The sequence below is a fragment of the Gigantopelta aegis genome, chromosome 3, assembly GCF_016097555.1.
Source record: "Gigantopelta aegis isolate Gae_Host chromosome 3, Gae_host_genome, whole genome shotgun sequence".
In the NCBI taxonomy this organism is placed as follows: domain Eukaryota; kingdom Metazoa; phylum Mollusca; class Gastropoda; order Neomphalida; family Peltospiridae; genus Gigantopelta; species Gigantopelta aegis.
Genome location: NC_054701.1, coordinates 21,776,807 through 21,797,709, shown reverse-complemented (window position 1 = coordinate 21,797,709; position 20,903 = coordinate 21,776,807). Strand labels below are relative to the sequence as shown.

General features: G+C 34.1%; 2 protein-coding genes across 3 annotated transcripts in view; one reads left to right on the top strand and one right to left on the bottom strand.

Moving 5' to 3' along the window:
- LOC121367698 (E3 ubiquitin-protein ligase CHFR-like) overlaps nucleotides 1-2,027 on the top strand; it is a 36,365-nt gene extending 34,338 nt beyond the window's left edge. For both annotated transcript variants that reach the window (XM_041492024.1, XM_041492025.1), the window contains exon 21: nucleotides 604-2,027. In XM_041492024.1, coding sequence (XP_041347958.1) covers nucleotides 604-643 — 40 coding nt within the window. In that variant the 3' untranslated portion in view covers nucleotides 644-2,027. The remainder of the gene's footprint in view (nucleotides 1-603) is intronic.
- Nucleotides 2,028-3,717: 1,690 nt separating this feature from the next.
- LOC121367699 (amyloid protein-binding protein 2-like) lies at nucleotides 3,718-20,323 on the bottom strand. The gene is made up of 13 exons (XM_041492026.1): nucleotides 20,183-20,323; nucleotides 16,313-16,401; nucleotides 15,492-15,643; nucleotides 14,198-14,321; nucleotides 13,737-13,905; nucleotides 12,739-12,795; nucleotides 12,127-12,227; nucleotides 11,377-11,482; nucleotides 10,765-10,889; nucleotides 9,898-9,983; nucleotides 8,994-9,184; nucleotides 8,396-8,561; nucleotides 3,718-7,558 (listed from the first exon to the last, which is right to left on the bottom strand). The coding sequence occupies exons 1-13, from the start codon at nucleotides 20,321-20,323 to the stop codon at nucleotides 7,338-7,340; spliced, it is 1,728 nt and encodes a 575-aa protein (XP_041347960.1). The 3' UTR covers nucleotides 3,718-7,337.
- Between the last annotated feature and the right edge of the window lie 580 nt (nucleotides 20,324-20,903).

Sequence of the window (20,903 nt, the reverse complement as noted above, 5' to 3'; positions counted from 1 at the left end):
GTCAAATATATTCTCAGACCTTGCTAAAATTTTACGTCTCTAATGTGTCTCTTATTTGGCTTTTGTTAAATTTTAAGATCACTAATATCTTATGAATTACACTATTTCTTTTCTGTCACTATACCAAGAGTCCAAATAGCCATGTTTGACCAACACACATTGAAGCTACATGTAGGTCCCACTCTGGGGCTGTCAGAATACAGCATGTGTTGCCGTCAGTTGCCAGTTCTGTAGTTCATGCCAGGACAGACATGATGACATGGTTCGCACGGTCTTTAAAAGTGCTTGAATTTAGGAGTTTGAAATGAAAAGTGCTTATTTGTGACATCGTTTTATCACATTTGTTGCATTTCATTTTCAGTTGGTACCACACTCTATAGACCCAAACCCAGACCCAATTTTGATGGGAGTTTTGAGTTTTAATCCTCTCATAGCTGTATTAAACATGTGAAAGTACAAAAAGCTTTTCAATTCATTGAGTAAAATTAAAATAAACTGTTAAAGCCAGTTGTCTTTCAGTTAAAACGTTCTTTCCATTGTTGGTTGTGTGAAAGAATGTTTATTTTATGTATAATATATGAAAATTCTTTGTTTTATTTCCAGACGTTTCAACCATATTTGTGATCAAACTCGGACGATGTGAAGCATTTATTCAGTATATGGATTGAAACAGAAGAAACCATTTTGATCTGTATATATGAGTGTGTCTGAGTCAGCAGGTATGTGTGGGTGCGTGTGAGAGTGAAATGAACAGTGACAGAATAACAGACTAAAAAAATAATAAACATATTTTATAATACACAAATATATGGATGTATATATTTTTATTTTTACTGAATATAGATTTGTTATACTACATAGAATATTTTGTTTAAAATTTTTTGATTAGTAATAGTTGCTGATCATTTGAAAATTGATTAGCAACTACTATTTAATGTTTTAAAATTGTGTAGTAATATCTGAAAATTGATTAGCAAATTGAGATACAATAATGAACAAAATGTTCCTGTTAATATACATGTATCCAAATACATTGTGCATCATTCTTCATATAAAAATAGTCTTTTTATTTGCAACTTAACCCTCAAGTTTGTGGTATCCTTGTGAGCAGTTATATCAATCACCATCAGTGTGTTCTTTGGGCCATTTTACATTCCAGCCAGTACAACAATGGTCATGGTATGTACTATCCTATCAAAAGGTTTCAAAAGTTTAAGTGTCATAAGGACACCCTGTTTACAAATCTTAAGAGCCTGCCACCAACCCAGCGAGCCTCCAGTAGAACAGAAGATACACAAAACAATGCAAAAGATCGCTATTCAAGACTGGTTTTCCAGGATTTTATAAGTTGACTTGTGTAATTTGTACAACCAATTTTTATGAGCCATGCAGGCTTGTATGCTAGCCAAGCAAGAGAGTCCTACATGATTTTTGCGAGCCTCAAGCTCCCGGACTCTCCTCAAAATTGCACACTGCCATCTGTACAAATATCCTTTGCTGCTAATCAAAATGAGTAGTCCATGGAGTGGTGGTAGCGGGTTTCCTCTCTAAACAATATGTCCAACACCATATAATCATAATTAATGTTTCGAGTGCATTACGTAAAACCTCTCTTTCTAGATTATGTACAGATAAGTTATTTATAGTTAAACCTTCTCAAGAAGTCACCTTTAGCAAATGATGTTACTTTCACTATATGGTTACCTGTAATAAACAATGTTACCTTTACTACATGACTACATGTAATAAACAATGTTACTTGTATAATGTAACCTTTACTAAATGGTTACCTGTAATAAACAATGTTACCTTTACTACATGTAATAAACAATGTTACTTGTATAATGTAACCTTTACTAAATGGTTACCTGTAATTAACAATGTTACCTTTACTACATGACTACATGTAATAAACAATGTTACTTGTATAATGTAACCTTTACTAAATGGTTACCTGTAATTAACAGTGTTACCTTTACTACATGACTACATGTAATAAACAATGTTACTTGTATAATGTAACCTTTACTAAATGGTTACCTGTAATTTTACCTTTTCTATATAGGGTTACATGTAATAAACATTGTCATCTTTACTAAATGTTTATCTGTATTAAACTTGATCTTCAGTTAGGCGAGGGGGCAGTTCTTGTTTGGCATTGTAAACTCACTACCAGAACGGTGAATACTGCATGTGTCTGTAAGACTCTAAGAGACCGGCAAAATAACCAACTGTGGTATGGTTGTTAAGCCATTGGCTTGTCAACCAGGGTTGGGATGTAGACTAGTGGTAAAGTGCTCGCTTCATGTGCAGTCAATCTAGGATTCATCCCCATTAGTGGGCCCATTGGGCTATTTTTCGTTTCAAGTCAGTGCACCATGACTGGTATATCAAAGGCTGTGTTATGTGCTAGCCTGTCTGTTGGATGGTGCATATACACATGTAAAAGATCCCTTGCTTCTAATTGAAAAATATAGCAGGTTTTGTTTCTAAGACTATATGTGAAAATTACCAAATATTTGACATATAATAGCTGATGATTAATAAATCAATGTGCTAATAGTGGCATCTTTAAACAAAAACTTTATTAGTATATAGCCATTGTATTTCTGGTCAGCATGTTTGTAGTAGTTCAAACTGAATTTTACCTGGCAGTAATTTCTTATGTACCAAACAAATATATATGGGGGAAGTAAAATGATATTCAAGTTGCTACAAGCATTAAGTTGACCAGAAATGCACACAATATTTTGCACAAGAACATTAGCCTAAAGAGCATTTCTCCCACAATTCAAAACAAGTCAAATACATGGAGATTTATCAAATGAAGTATATTCTGTATTCAAATATACACGCCACCCCCAAGCAGTAACTTAAAATAAAGTTTCCTACATTAATTTTTGTCTTGTTTTCTGTTGACCACATACTAATGAATTAAAATAATCCGGGTCATACCTGTCAGAGGGTGCAGCTAGAGAAGATCTTGCATTACTGTGCTTCGATTCTTATTTTAATCTCCACCCCTATGTTATTTAGGTTTGACCATGTGCATAAAACAAGGCTCAAAACAAAAAGAGGCTGTAAATACCCCCACAATGCTACATGTATATATTAATGTCCACCAGCATCTTTTGCTTTCACCATGTTTGAAAGTATTCCAAATGTACATATTGAGGAGTCATAATATAAATTATAAGCTTTTATCTGTATGTCTTAAGTTTTCAGCATGTTTGTCAAAAACAAACATTAAATAATTAAGTTGTCAAATTTTCAGACTACTTTTTGGAACTGTTTCTCAATTTTTAACATTTAAATTGAAATTTGAGAAGCAGAGATTTTGTTTTTCACTCTAGAAAATGGACACTATGTATTATTGAGCCCTAATATATCTATCGAAGTAACTACAGGTATTTATATACTCTTATCTAGAGTGAACACTGTGCATAATAGACATAAAAGTAATAAGTACATGTATATTCATGCTGTTTTCTTTGTTCATAACAACTTGTCTGTGGGAAAGTGCATATAAAAGATGACTATGAGATGTAATTACCAAATGTTTGACATCCAATAGCCGATGATTACTTAATCAATGTGCTCTAGTGGTGTCGTCAAACAAAACAAACTTTTGTTCATAACAAATGTGTATAATAAAAGTAATAAGTACATGTACATCCATGCTGCTTTCTTTGTTTGTAACAAAAGACAAATGAAATGTTCAATACAATAATATTTAATTACATTTAATACTTTTTACATGAAATCCTTAACAAGAAATAATATATTTTGGCTCGCACATAATTTTAACAAATTCAACAATAACAGCATCACATAAATTAAACATTATGACGGAAACTGGCATCGGTGCAAGATAACAAGGCATACATGACATGCATGTTCACACATGCAGAGAATACAGAAGAAAAAAAAGTTGATCATGTGATTGTCACTTTCTACATGGCCAAATAGAAGCAGGGATCTGCCCACAGAAAGTGACCCATCTCCGGTAAATTGGACCAAACCCTTAATCAAATACAGCTACTGTTTTGCTAGCTTTCATAATGTTGATATTTATTTTCCTGGAAGATTACATACATGAACACAGGGATGGTGATAGTGCTGATGAAAATGGTCAACTGGCCACAGTTCCAAACAGTAAATGTTTTAAGTAATAAAATGTTAATATGACAAAAATTCAGCTACCACTGCTGACCGTTATAGTTTAATGGTTAAGCCATCGGCTATATGGCTAGAGAGTTCTGGGTTCACATCCCAGTGACGGCTAAAAATGTTTTAACACATCACCTAGGAATGTGTAAGACCTTTTTAACTAACCAACCATTAAACCCAATCTTGAACAATGAGAGGATATAAGCATTAAAACTAATTTTCTGTAAGCAACCTCACCAGTCCCCCCAAAATCTACCCACCTACCACCTATAAGAAGTTAAACTTGTTAGTGTTTTCATCAAAATTAAACCTCCAAGGAAAGCAATAACTATCCCAGGCCCCATGCTTATAAAAGTTTTTAGAGTCCAGACTCGATCTCTAATGACGTCACACACGCATACACTTGGTATGGCGTTGCCATGACATTACTGTCTCAGACTATTAGTCTACTCTAAAAGCTTTGTAAGCACCAGGCCATGTCCCCCTAGAATCCTACGTTCACCCCTGTGCACATTTATAAATCATAAGCATGCACATGCATTCTGAAGCATGCCCATATCATTGCTGGTTATGAGATTCAAACTTTTTTCTATTTAATTTAAAAAAAACCCATTGTCATCTGTTTTGCCTAGCACCAAAATGTGTCAAGCACATGTAGTAGTAAATTTGTTTATTATATATATAGGTACTAAAAACTGAAGAAAGAATGAAATATTAGTTACTTCTATATGCATGTAAATACATGTACATGCAATAGCTTAATTTAAAAAAAAAAAAAAAAAATGTTTTAAAAAACCCTCAATATCACCCCCTCCCAAAACAAGCATTATATTTAGAATAAAAGAATTGTTTTAACCATAACTATAATAAATATGATAATATGTACATGCTAACTTCTTAGCTTTACCTTGAATATCACATCACAATAATGACTTGTTCAAACATAATTTTGGCCCTTCGGTACTTTGATTTATGACTAGAACTTACTTTAATGAGTCTACTGCAAACCACGCACAAATTTGTGACATTAATAAGCATTGCCGATCAGATTCAGGTTCGAAAACAAATTTCACCATTAAAAAATTTCAGTAATAAATTAATTTATAATTATGTACGGTAGCATTACATTAATTGGTGTTAACTGTAAGTAGGAAGTAATCTGTAATTCAGATTTGCAATCTTATCAAAATATTAATTTATTTTATACTTGTTCTAAAGATTTTGTTCTTTGTAGGCCTATACAACTTGGCTAACAAAAAAATAAAATTAAAAAATAACAAATTAACAATACTGCAAGCCCAATTCAAAAATAGCAACTCACCAACCTCAAGACAAAGCTTGTTAACATTGTTCTGTATACACAGCAATGTACAGGTTTTAGTTCTTCTACAACATTAAAAAGAAGGAAGAAATAAATTTTACACGAAAAAACCAACAAAAATCCAAAACTCCATATTCTTAGACAAAATAAATTTTCTTATACATGCATGGTAATTTAAAAATTAGAAACATCTATAAAATAAATACTGCCTGCATCTACTTAATGAATTAAAAGAATCAAGAAATCAAGAACATTAATTTTAAGTTCTAAATGTATTTCATTTGTTTTTTGTTTTTTTTAAATAAATGTTTCTACTAGAATAAAAGGATATAGATTTTGTAGAAGTGATTATCCAATTCCAGATGGGTCCAAATAATCAAAAGTATGGAACCACTGAAACATTTAAATGAATGTATTTATTTTTCTCATTCACCCCTTTTTTTCTGTTTGTTCCTCTGATTTTATTCAACAGTGGACACAGGTCTCGGTAAGCAGAAACGCAGTTGGTTTCCTACATAATACCAACCACTGCATATAATATAAAATTTGCTATTTATTTTTAAATTTGACAACTGGCAGATTTGACAGTAGCAGAGCTAGCTTTGTGACATTTCTGTCTGGAATTTTGTTAAAATGTAATCCAGTTATTAAACATCAATTAGTTACTAGATATGTTACATATTTTCACATACGAAGTGGAATAAGATGGATCTCTTCAATAAAACCACAAAATAGCCTTAGTAACAATTGAAAAAAAATTCCCAATCAGATCTGAGCATGCATATATGCTTTTATGTTTAATTTTTAATTTAAATAAATCACACACATGATTGCACTAGAATAACAATAAAATTGTTCAAAAGGTGCAACACACCTGCACTCATAGCACAACATTCAGTATGCAGTGGAAAACCAGATGCTGTATAATTTTAGAACACTTAATGTTTCCATCTGGTACAAACATTTTGTTCTGCTATCGCCAAGGCATGTGAGATTAGCATTCATTATTATCCAAGCCATGTAAACACCGATATTAATATTCTCTTATTCAGCAATGAATCCAGACATTTAATTCAGAGAGCCTCTGCTGAAAAAGATTTTCATTCATAAAATTACAATATTTGCTTTAAAAATATTGTAAAGTAGACAATTTTGGCCAAAAACGTATAAGCCAAATGCTATATTTTACAGCAATGTTTATAACTAAAAGTATGTGGCTAATGTTTTTTTCAGTACAGTGTCTGATGTAGACCCATGTAAGCTAAGAACTGGATGACGATTCCCGGATCAGTCTGCATCTTGTGATCCTGGTTTGCCACCACTTTGCTGCTGCACTCACAAAGCTCTTGTTATGATTCTCACAATGTCGTAACCTGTTTTGTAATCTGGACTCACTCCAATTAACAGTCCTGACTCAAACGGGATATAACTTGAATGGTGATATGCTCTTGAGTCTGGGTCTCAACCAGAGTCCAGACTTTTAAAAAGAATTATCACTCTATAATTCTTCATAAATATTCACTGGTTTGCTTAGCTCTTCGATGAATTAGCAATGTTCTTCAAGTGATCCACTGTGCTCATTTGTTCAACACCCACTGCACCTCGGACACAAGGCAACACAGAACCAGCATTCTCTCCTTTCATCAGACATTTTATAAACAGAGATTCACCTGGCATGGAAGCTGAACACTGTCCGTAAAACTCTTAACTGGAATCACTTTTGTGCATTATTGGTCACATGAATGCATTACTGACAGGCAAATAAAGAACACACCTTCAAAAAAGCAGACACCAGTAAAGAATCTTCTTCTTTTTTCAGATGACAAAAAAAAAAGAGAATGGAACATCAAAAATGTCTTTCGATAATATCGATCATGGACACACTGGTGTCAAACTCGAGTGGTTTAACGTCCTCAGCGTTGTGACTGTTCCGGATCTGATTCCACTCGTGCAGGATGTTGCTGTAGTGAGTGGCCATGTCCTGCTTCTCCAGGTTGATGTAAAGCCGCAGCAGTCCGCGATAGTCATACTCCAAACCACTGTATCCCTCGCCAAACAACTTCTGACCTGCAATGAAAATAAATGTGAAGTTTGACTATTGGATGATATACCTTCAGACCAAATCCATGACATTTTTCTGTCAGCAGCAAGGGATCTTTTATATGCACTTTTTAACACAAAAAAGCACACCTCACAGCCTTTAACCAGTTGTTCAAATCAAATGCAATGTTTCATTATGTCTACCTTTGGATTCTATTTTCTTTAGCATGCTTGAGATGCACATACATAGGTGCAGCTATAAAGCTAGCTTTGCTGATCTAGAACATACTGTGTGATGAACTTGACATCAAAATTTAGCTTTCGACAAATGTTGACACCATTGCTATTGGGGGGGCGAGACGTAGCCCAGTGGTAAAGTGCTCGATTGATGCATGGTCGGTTTGTGATCGATCCTCATTAGTGGGTCCATTGGGCTATTGCTCGCTCCAACCAGTGCACTACGAGTGGTACATCAAAGGCTGTGGTATGTGCTATCCTGTCTATGGGATAGTGCATAGAAAAGATCCCTTGCTGCTAATCGAAAACAGTAGCCCATGAAGTGGTGACAGAGGGCTTCCTCAATATTAGTGTGGTCCGATCCCATATGAGCGTAAATAAAATTTGTTGAGTGCATTGTTAAATAAACCATTTCCTTCCTTCCATAGCTATTGGAAAAGTAATACATCTCACCTTTTAACTCTGTCACGGCTAATAAATGAAATAAATAAACATATAAAAATAAATAAAGTGCACCCTGATATGATAAAATCTCTTTTCATTCATTCGCCACTTAACCTTCACCACCACTAAATGCACAAATGGGTAACTATAGTTCTTCTCTTTTGTTTTTTTAAAACTACATACCAATATCTATGGATCTTAAATATAGCTGTTCTGCTTCGTGATATTTTTTCATGTCGTAGTTATACAACGATGCCAGGTGACCGACCGAGAGTGCCACTTCGTAGTCATCGGGACCCAGTAACCTCTCTTTTATCTCGATTGCCTTCAGGTGCATTTCTTCTGCCTCCTGTAAAATAATCACACATAAGTGTAGAATAATAGCAAGGAAAACTGCTATGTTATAGGTCATGCAAAAAGAAAAGCATTTACATGCAAAATTATTAAGTTTGCAATTATAAAAGATTATAATTAAACATTAAAGATAAAAGTTTCAATTATATTTAGAGTAAAACCAAATTGGATCACACTGTGGACCTAATAGTTATCCGATTTAGACAGGAGCCACTGTTTAGAGGGTTGCGTTTCAAAATGTAAACAATATGGGATCATGAAACATGTTGGACAGGTTTCACTGAATATTTAATATAATCACTGTTGGTAATTATAACAAATTGTGTATTTAAATTAAGCAAAATGTTATGTAGCTTTGAGATATTGATTTAGTGAACATTTCCAAAACATGAACAACTGTCAAGACTTGGGCAATCATAATACTAACTTTGTATCTCTGCATGGACTGATACAGCCGTCCGAGATTCCCATAATGCTTTGCAGTTTGCACGTTATTTTCACCGAACGCCTTCTTGGCCAGCTCCAGTGACTGTAGGTGCAGATCCTGAGCTTCCTGCAGTAGTCTCTCTTCCATCTCTTTATCATGACTGTCTATAGCTATTTCTTCTAATATTAGGGCTGGAAATAAAAACACATACATTGTACCCTATATGCTGATGAAAAAAAGAAATTTGTTTTGTTTAGCAACACCACTAGAGCACATTGATTTATCATTGGCTATTGGATGTCAAACATGGTAAACTAGTCCACCGGACAAATACATCTACAAATTACTTGTCCACCAATATTTTCAACTGTCCAAATAAATTATTTGTTTTATTCAAGTACCAGGATGATGTTTTTCATTGCTCAAAATAAAATTGCACTGAAAATTTCTACTTGCCCACTGGACAACCACCAAGGCACATTTTGCTTGTCAGAATAGATTTTCACTTGTCAGGACAAATGGACAAGTGCTTATGGCAATTTTGACAGTCTTAGAGAGGAAACCTGCTACATTTTTCCATTAGTAGCAAGGGATCTTTTATATACCCCATCCTACAGACAGGATAAGTTGTGGTGCACTGGTTGCATCGAGAAACAGCCCAATGGACCCACTGAAGAGGATCAACCCTAGACTGACCATGCATCAGGCGAGCACTTTACCACTAGGCTACATCCCGCTCTTATAAGATGATGAACACCGTCCAGTAACATTATCTATTCAGGTAAAATCCAGACATTTTTATCTCTGTTAATGAGTCAGATGGACCCGTGAATGCTCGTCTATTAGATTCAAAGAGGCTAAGTGTAAAAGTGTTTCAGTTCAATAGAATATAAATGAAGCTCACCTTTCACTCTTTTTGACGATGACAGTAACAAATGATCAGGAGGGAGAATGTGCCCAAGAATTTCAATTGCTCTTTCAGCATGATCTCTATAAAATAAATTAATAAAATAAACAATAAATTAATATACTGATTAACCTGTCATTTGATAGTTTACAATGAAATATACAGGTGTAATGATGGCTACCAGGCAAATAAGGGCTATAATTTGTATCAAATTTGCTGTTTATATGGATGGTTTCTTTAAGAAAAAAAGAAAAAAAAGTTTCATGTATTAAAAAAAACCTTATTGTCTGTTGTTTATATGGAGCAATAAGTCATCAAAATGCTAAAGTGAGTTTCAGGTAGCCACACTCCAATGGCTAGTGATAATCAACGTTGGGCTAGTATATATAACTATTATTGCCATACCCGACAGCTAATGAAAAAACAGAAAAGAAAAAAAAAGGGAGTCAAATGTTGCAGTTAAGTCTAATTTTGTAAATATGAATATTCTGCCCCCACCCAAACCCCAATTTTAGTGTTTTTAAGCTCTATCTCCCTCTTTAGGCAACATACCTGATTATTACTATTATTTAGTAAAATTGTATTAACTTAAAGTAAAGTAGAGCCAGTGAGTTTTTAATTGTGGGTAGTAAAAATATTTTAATCACTGATCCCATAGCTAGTGGATTTTATAAAAATTCGAGAAGCCCTGGTAATAAACAAAAACTTTACTTTTCTATCATTGAGCGACAGATGACTTCTTGCTTAAATTATTACTGTATGGTAAATCTAAGGTGTTTCTAAGAGCTCCAAATACACTTTATGCCAAACAGAAGTGGTAAATACGTCAAAAACCAACGTCACTGACTTTAATGCATTACTTACTGTGCTTTCTTAAACTTTCCTGAGCTATACTGTTCCACGTAAGATGCATAAGCTAAGTCTTCATTTGCTATTGCCACGTAAAGATTATTTCCTCCAAACACGGACTGCCGAATATCAAGAGCAATCTGTCGATCAAAAAAACTATTTATGAGAAAAAAACCCACCCAAACATATGACATATATGACTAATACGATCAAGTTAATATTATTAATATAAATGTTACTTTCTGTAATCTTTTTAAAGATATCTCCCCCCTATTTTTTTTCTAATGAGAATTTTAATAATTACAGAAAGTAAATAAATAATGTGAAGTGTTGACCAATTGATAAAAGGTTTCACAAAACCAGTTTGTTGTACAGTCAAAGCATTGTGCTGAGGTATGAATTTTAAAGTCGATCTGTTAGAATATGACACACTCAGTAGCAAACCAAATTTTAATAACTATCGAAAGTTAGTAATTTTAAATAATCCATTCTATTAAGTATCATTAATTTCATTTGAGCAATACTGATGGTAAGTAACAACATACCATGAAACACAACAAAAAATACACAATATGAGCAAGTGATTCAAATGAAAATGTGTACAATACAATCATAGATAAGCTGTACCTGGTAGACAAAGACAGAAGCAGCAATGGAATCAATATTTAAGAGGTAAAAGCCATAATCCATTAAAACATCTGAATATTTAGGATGGTGACTTCCAAAATGTTCTCTGAAAAGTAAAAAGGATCAATTTAACAAACAAAAAACATGTAGTACACAACTCATTTAAATATTAAACAAGTATTCTGAGAGTACTGCTAAAGCAATACATGTCCCCTACCGGGCCCAACAATTTTTTTCAGCTCAATACCTTGAGGCATTAGGGAAAAAACATGCGGAAAACAAAGTTTTGTGTTTCCAGTGTTTAAGGGCCATAACTGTCAAAAATGGGTAACTCGTCGGTGAAAGTCACACTTGATCTATAACAGTACATGATGAAGCTATACACAAAATGTTAGCTCAATATCTGAAGGCATTGTAAAAACAACACCAAGAAAACTATATGTGGGACAGACAAAGAGACAGACAGACAAAGAGACGGAAGGACGGAGATGAAACATATAGTCCCCTCCAGTTGGACCAGTAGGGGATTAATAATTATGCAGTCTAAATCATGACATTCATATTCTGTTGAGGCAGATTTTGGCAGAATACATATTAAACTAATACATGCAAAAATACATCAAAACAAATATATATGTATGAAATACAAAACCAATCGTAACATATTGGGCTTTTTCTTAATTGTTCATATAAAAAATCTTTGATGACTACAGTCTTTAATAAATCACATGCTGCCCTTTAAATACTCACTTTGCAAATGCTACAGCATGCTTGATAAGTAGGTCTGCCTTCTGAAACTGTCGCTTTACAACGCAGGCTTTTGAACACTGGCGAAGAACATCAACCAGTGCCTGAAATGATAGGTAAAATGGTGCAAACATAAAACAAACAACTGCGGAACATGATTAAAATCTCATTAAGACTTTAGATTAAAACTAATTTCTAGGCAGTATGTTCTGCTTAAAATACAAAACAATCAGTCCTCAAAAAAATGCTCATACAAGAACAAAATTTAATTTGCTGTGTATATGTTAATGCATGACTGCAACATCAATAACTGATGATAATAGAACCGAATCAGTTAAGGATAAAATAACATATAAAAAAAAGTTTTAATTAACACACTCAACATATTTTACAATTATATGGCATCAGACATATGGTTAAGAACCACAACTAGATAATTAGAGATGACATCCATTGCCAACACTCCAGGGGCTATTCTATTTGATTAATAGTAAAGAATATTTTATATGGACTATCCCACAGTCAAGAGAAAACATACCATGGCCTTTGTTACACCAGTTATGGAGGACTGACTGAAATGAGAGAAAGTCCAATGGGCAGGATAAAATGACTTACCTTGTGAGGTAGAGATGGCTGAATTTCATGTAAGGCCATTGAACAATATTTGTAAGCCTGAAAAAAAGGAGAACATAAACAATACACATGACTGTTACTAATAAGGTTCTCAATACAAATTCTAATAAAAAAAATAAAAAAATTGTCTTATGTGCTACAATTTTTAATACATTATGTACAATTGACAGCTTTAAAATAAAATGACAAAACTATTATTGCAAAATAATACGGACCTATGCACAAGATTCACTGCATAATTTCAGTCTCAACAAGGTATCCTAATAATATGTTGATACAGCAGTAGAATGACACGACAAAACTATTATTGCAAAATAATACAGACCTATGCACAAGATTCACTGCATAATTTCAGTCTCAACAAGGTATCCTAATAATATGTTGATACAGCAGTAGAATGACACGACAAAACTATTATTGCAAAATAATACGGACCTATGCACAAGATTCACTGCATAATTTCAGTCTCAACAAGGTATCCTAATAATATGTTGATACAGCAGTACAATGACAATGATGCAGGGCTTCTAGAATTGTTATAAAATTCCACCAGCCATGGGATCAGCGATTACTGTTTTTACTAGCCATGAAAATTCACTAGCCCTACTTTAATTTAATACAATTTCACTAATAGGAATAATTGGATATGTCAACTACAGAAGGAGATGGAGCTTAAAAACCCTTAGATTTCAGGGGAGGAAGGGGCAGGGTATTCACATTTACAAAATAGATTTAAATGCAGCATTTGATCAAAAAAAGTAATTGGCATGGCGATGGTACTAGCAATGGGAGTGGGACTACCATAATCTAGAAGCCTGAATGATGAATGAAAGAGTGAACACAATTATTTTTAATTATAACTAACAAGACAGAACATTACATGCATGAAGGAACAATACTCAGTGTGTGTGTAAGAGTGAGGATGGGTCACATTCTGGTTCCTATTCTAATAATAAATTAGGTTTAAAACATCAACTGACCTCATCATACTGACTTTCAGCAAAGCGAAGGGCACAGCACTCTGTATACAGCGTAGCCTTACAGACACTAATTCCATTTTCAGCCAGGACCTCGGTCAGTCTGAACGCTTCTTTACATGTCTGGTCAGCCTCCTTGCATTTACAGTTCGCATTCTGAACATGCAATAACCTGAAGGAATTTTTTTTTAAATCAATAATAAATCATAGTTTTTCAATCATATACAGCAAAACCCTTCTAAAATGGACAACTCAGAACCAAGGTAATTCGGGTTTACAGAGTTTTCGTTTTTGTTTAACGACACTGCTAGAGCACATTGATTTATTAATAATCGGCTACTGGATGTCAAACATTTGACAATTTGACGTACAGGAACGCGGGTTTACCGAGAGTCACAGTATATCAGCCAACAAGAGAAAAAAGTGTTTCAAAATCTGCTTGTTTCATTACTGTACGTAATTACCTGATACGGCACTCCAGTGCTCTACACAAACTGCCCGTGTCCACCTCTGAGTGGCATAACTCCAAACAGGCATTATATACTCGTTCACTGTCCACGAACCATCCAGCATCACTCAGAAACCCACCTGAAACAGAAACAAAACTCCATTTATTCAGAATTTCCACTCACTGTAATATGGTAATAAAGGTATAAAGATATTTTTAACCGACTCATTTACTTACATAATATACCAGTGGTGTAGCCAGGAGGGTAAGCTGTGTCTAATCACATTACTTTAACATTAGGTGCAAAAACCAGTCTAGTGAACAATCACAAGCACTTGGCTTCCTGAACCTGCTTTAGTTTTGCAAACAAAGTGACATTCTAGCTAGTGTTTTTTGTGAACACAATTCATGGCATACACAGAAAGTGAAAGTTTGTTTTGTTTAACGACACCACTAGAGCACATTGATTTGTTAATCATTGGCTATTTAATGTCAAACATTTGGTAATTTTGACATAAAGTCTTAGAGAGGATACCCACTACATATTTCCATTAGTAGCAAGGGATCTTTAATATGCGCCATCCCAGTGGCAAACAAAGATACAAACCAACAAAATAAGTACCATAAAATAACTGAAATTCAAATAATCCACCGTATCCTACAAATCAGATTTCCAATGATGTCGGTTTTAAAAAGTTTCACTGGACAAGAAAATAGTTCACTGCTGCAGTAAAACTGACCGTAATACATCAGATCCAAATATATTCATTCAAAGTTCCTAGAATTGTCTCTCTTTAAAGTAATTTTCCTACAATACTAAATAATCTGGGGTTTTTTTTTCCTTCTTATCTACAATTTACGATAGATTAATTTGTATTCAAATACAATGTCCTCCCAGTTCCCACGTCCTCTTCTACAACCAGAAAACCATTATGTATAACCCAGACTTGTACCTGATCTGTGGCCAGTTCAGGAGGGTGATCAATCACGGCCGCATGCTAGACTGGTTTGTGTGCCTAATGTTAGATGATGCCCATGATATAACAGAAGACCACAGTACCAGGCAAACTCTTTGCAATTGCTCGGCCTCCTGCACATGCCACAGGGTTCTACCTAGACATTTATGAGAGAATGAAATAAAATGTCACAGTCATGTTGGATAGTGAGAACTTCATTACTTTATATGCTGACATACATGTAGTATTTGAAGTGGTTGGCACTATGATCTGCACCAACAATGATGGCCAGACGGGTCCAAACAGGGCTGGCCACTATGGGCTGAAACCCTGCCAGAGGAATTAGTTTCTTACCAAGATTAAATCCAAGCTGAAGGTATCTTATCTTGGTGAACTGATCTTTGGTGATGGTTTCACTGAGCCTCACAGCGAAACTGTCGGCGAGAATCCCAGAGGCACGTAAACCATGGTCCATCAGAGCTTGAAAGCAGTGGTGAAGCAAGTGTCTGTAGAATGACAAGTACATAAACATAGAATACAGAAAATAAGTTTATTATTATTCATTATGCTATGGTTCTACTGAACATTGTTAATATGTTCTTTGATAATATGATATGAACCTAAATGTGCAAACATTTCAGATTGTCATGACCCTTGCAAGGAGTCATTCTACAACTGTGTAATACTCAAAGGACTATAGAATACTTTATGTATGCATAACATTTACAAAGGAGTAAAAAATTAACTCATTTTGTGTTACATACATGTACTTGTTCAACTACAAACATATATGGTGTCGTTAAACATTTATAATATATATATATATATATATATATACACAAGTATATATATACATTTTATGTTATTTGCAACACATGCATTGAATTCACTTTAAATTCAAACATTCACAATATAGGCAACTCATTTACAAATCAATACAGGTAACTCATTTACAAATCAATACAGCCAACAAGAGCTGCCGGGCTTAGCCACTTTAAGTTGTCTATCTATGGTCTGCTTTCGCTATATATTAATGTAATAGAAGGAAGTCTTAAAATCTGTATTGAACATTTTTTTTTAAATAAGAGGAAAGAAAAAAAAAGAGATTTACATGTAAACATGTAAGCCTTTTTTAGGTCAAAATTATCTAAAATGGATACCACTAATTCCATTACCTTTTATCATTCACTTTTAATACTTTAGCAAACGTGTCAAGGTCACTAAACTCCATTCCAAGCTGACAAAGTCGACCTTTACTGTAAAGCTGAAACATTCAAAATAAATCATTCTCAATATACTAGTAGTACCGTAATATAATAGCCGTATCAGTGCTAATGAAAATATATACAGAGCAGTGAAAAAATTCAAAATCATGCATAAATTAACAAAATGTGTTATTTAGGAAGTTCCCCATCAATTAGGAGTAGGACATAATATTATTGATTTTCCCATTTTACAATATCTGTTGATAGAATTACTTCAAATTTTGTTGTACAGAGGCAATAAAACCATTTGTGACAGTAAAACCACTGATATTATATATACAATGTACAGCAAGTTGGCATATACATGTACCGGTATTGAAAATCAAAGTAGGGTTACAGTATCCCTATCCTAGATGCAGTTTCAATAGATTTTAACAATAATTAATCTGTTTCTTTTGTTGTTGTTTTTTTTTGGGGGGGGATTGGTTGTTGATATTTTGGGGGTTGTGAGGTGGGGGGACTTTCCAAATGACATTAAGATATCCAGTGTTCGCGCTTACGTTCAGGTTAGTAAATTTAAATTACATTAGCCTACAGATATTATTACTAGTCCGAGATTCTTTCCCTCAAATTTGGTGAAGTGTTTTTTCCATATATATAAAATAAACTATTTGTCAGCATGGTTTTATTTTGCACCTAAAACAAACTCACTCGGAACACCTCAGCTGAAATGTAAATAAGAATCAAATGGCCAAGTTGATTTAAATGATAATACGATAAGAAAGGCCAACAAAATGGTAATTGTGCTCGTTTGTAATCCAGATTAACTTTAACAAAGGATTTATCTTAATTCTCATTTTATACAAAGAATTTTTTTTAGGAATGCAGTGTTAACAGTAAATCTATCTTTTGTCTCGGAAATTAAAAAAAATAGCCGATACTGAAAAACCCACTGGAAATACCTTACGGGTACAAATAATAAAAAAAGGGTACAAATGAGGGTTCAAACAAATAATAAACAAGGACGACTTTTGCAGAAAATATACGTACATAAGAAAACATCACGTGTATGCGGTAAAATATGTTCACAGACAAACAGGGTTTTCCGAACTCTGCCTCGTTTTCGCCATGTTAAAATGGCGACGAGTTTGCATTACAAACAATACCATGCGACATTCAAAATGTGTACTGAATTCACAGATCAACATGACAAAATGTAAAAATATTAGTCATTCGGCAGGTTACTGCCAGAAATGGATTTTGGTATTGACTCGCTTAGGAATTAATTTTTTTCGTTTCAAAAGAGCTGGGCTGAAAATGGCAAATTTGGAAAACGTAAAGTACAGGGTTTTTTTCTATCTCCACGATTGCGGTTTTCCTTCTATAACCAAACTAAACTGATTCCACGGTTAACCGCGCACATCACTACAGTGAATATAAATCTGAACATTAAGTCCTTCCACTTTGACTGTCAATAAATATTTTTGTCACCAGACAGGCAACCTGGGACAGGAGTTTGACTTGCCCGTTGGTATTTTCAGTCACCAGGGGTGATCAGGCGACCGTTTAGATCGCTCCCCGATATATGCAGGGGACAATATTTAGAAATCTGAGGTAACCAAAGCTGATGCATGTAGTTTTTACCTAGGTAACCAATTGTTATGTTTGCCTAACACAAGGTTGAAAATTATGATGAAAACTACGGTCGCCAGCAGGGCCAGTTGAAGAAAAATCTTACTGGCCCTTTTCATATTCAACAAGCCCTCTAATTATCACATTGAAATTTAAATACACAGCCAAAATCAAAATTAGAATATTTTTTTGTTGAATAATAACCATGTGCTCACCGTATATAGTCTGTTTGTGTAAAAACAACAACAATGAATTGTCCCCATACCAATCTAATTAAAATTAGCTCCACTATTAGCCTACATGTGGATCTAACAGCAGCCCGTTGGAGCTCATGTCCAGTTGACCCTTCATTCGACCAATCAAAACCTTACTTGCAAAATCATGCCAGTGATTTGAAAAGAATTTGAAAACATTCGGGATTATGCCGAGGGTATATGAAATGATTCAGGTGAATTACGAAGTATGCCAGAAGTTTCGTAGTTTCAAGACGAAAAAACCCCCGTGATCAATGGTATAGCCATAAAATCTGTTTATACTAGTATATAATCCAGTGTTTATTACTGCACTTTCCCCCTGTTTTTTTCAATGTTGAAATAGACCAACAAGTTCGCCTATTGCATAAATAGTCTCGCCCGATATTTTTAGAATTTGTATGCTCCCGAATAACGCTATGAAAGGCGAAGTGTAACTCGTCGATATTTAAATTGTTATTTATAGATGTAATGTCACCTGGAAATGGGAGTCCACACAATGTTCTTAGATCTACTGGTGAGACCAGTAGAGCTAATTTTAATCAGATTGTTCCCATACCAACTTTAAAAAAAAAAATGTTTCTTTACAAATTACAGTACAAAGAGACTAAAGGTAGAAGTGCAAATTGCCTTAGTAAACTAGTCTGGGAGTGGCAGACCTCTTTGTGTCAACGCAAGAGGGATGGAATAAACTGCGCATCTAAAAATCAGTCTAAAACATTTGTCGGAATACTAGTCAAACTTTAGGGTCTCGAAATTACAATACTCAACTGTATAATAAACTTACTGTAATCATGAAGTTTTAATTTCTGAACGTCTACAGGTCACGATGTAACTGATTTGTGGTTCGCGTAAATTTAATTTTGTGTAACTGACATCCGAACAGGTGGTTTTTCGCGTGAAATATTGGGCCCTGCATATGTATAAATGTATTGGAAGATATACAGTCACTGATACTGAAAAACAAACATATATAATATATATACACAATAGTGGTGGGAATTGGTTGGATTTTCATGTTTGATGATTGGTTAGTTTAGCCAACCAATCATAATTATAATCGGCTGTCAACATTTTAAACCTTTTTTTGTTACTCAAGGTTAAAATTATGTAAGTTTATTTGCTTACTGACACCACTGAAGCATACTGTTACTCAAGGTATCTAATTATTTGTTGTTATAAAAAACGATTATTGGTGACCAACATGGATATCACAAGTTAAAAATAGAACGCTCAATTACACAACTCGACTTTATCCTTCATCAAATAAATTTATTTTTTATTGTAGGGTATAATGTATATTATGTACCAGGTATTTATGCAAAATAGTAACACTGTATAAACATATATTAAACAGATCAATTCGGAAATAATAAAAAGTAGAAATTTGTAGTTACTGTTATTATAGATATCATTCGAGTCACTTTGGCAATTTCTGTGGCATAAGCTAGATGTGTATGTTTGTTTATAATCGATTACCAGAAATTGTAATCGATTAGTTGGAATTTGGATTTTAAAATTTTTACCAATCATATCAACCAATCTTCGATTATTCCAATTAATTGGACCGCAACAAATATCTAATATGTATTTAATGATGTTAAATGGGATCTATTAGTCAGGATCATGTTACAATGTTAGAAAACTCAGGACAGTCTCTTTAAAATAAATAAAAAAAACAATTTATTTTTTACTCTTTATTTTGATCATTTTGGTTTTGCAGCCAATTTGACATGTTTTCTACTAGAAATTCTATGAATTTATCTAATTTAGATTTTCTTGCATTATTTAATTTTACATAAGACTGAATAACGCATTTAAAAACATCGTTTTCAAAGCAAATGGACAAGAATCGATGTTGTCACTGTTGACAGGTCCACGAAGCGTCGAAGGACGGTTAAAATCGTAAACCCTGTCTAGCGACATTTGACAGGATGAGATCAACAACAAAACTTACTCTGTAGTAAATATCAAACTGCACATTTTCCGGTAAAACCTTTAGGTCCCTTCTACCCCTTGGATAAGAGGCCACAATTGCTGAAACTGCCGTATTATACAACGAATCGGGTACCCACTGCAAAGTACAGGCAGACGCCATCTTGGATACCCGATAATGATGCTCTCTAGTAATACTTCTAATAATATTATGGTTGGTCCAAAATCCGTTTCTATCTCTAAGCCTGGTAGTGTGTATTGATGACGTCACTTCGTTTCTGCTCAGCGTTTTATCAAAAACGTTATTCACTATTGCTTGGTATCTACGTATACCTTTTACAATATATATGATGTATCAATAAAATAATTTTTTTTTAAATGTACCCGTTTTTAATATATTCGCAATAAAAAGTCGCGTTTTTCCCATCGCTTGCCAAGACGCGCTAACCGGCATAACATGAAAGCGTGATTCGCAGCCTTTCAGACAGTTTACTGGGAAGGTGGAACACGTGTATTTTAAAACGCGAAAATTTTATTATATTGAATTGAAATGTATGGATGGAATATTCTTTTTGAGATAGTTTTCAAATTGAAAATATGGTGAACCATTGTTTAGTGTTTGGATGTATCAAAGCAGCAGTTTTTCCGAACTTTAAACAAACCGACAATCACATTTTAAAAAAATAAAAAATTATGGAAGTGATTCTTAAACAGAACCTGAGCCTAATGGAAAGGACCATCAC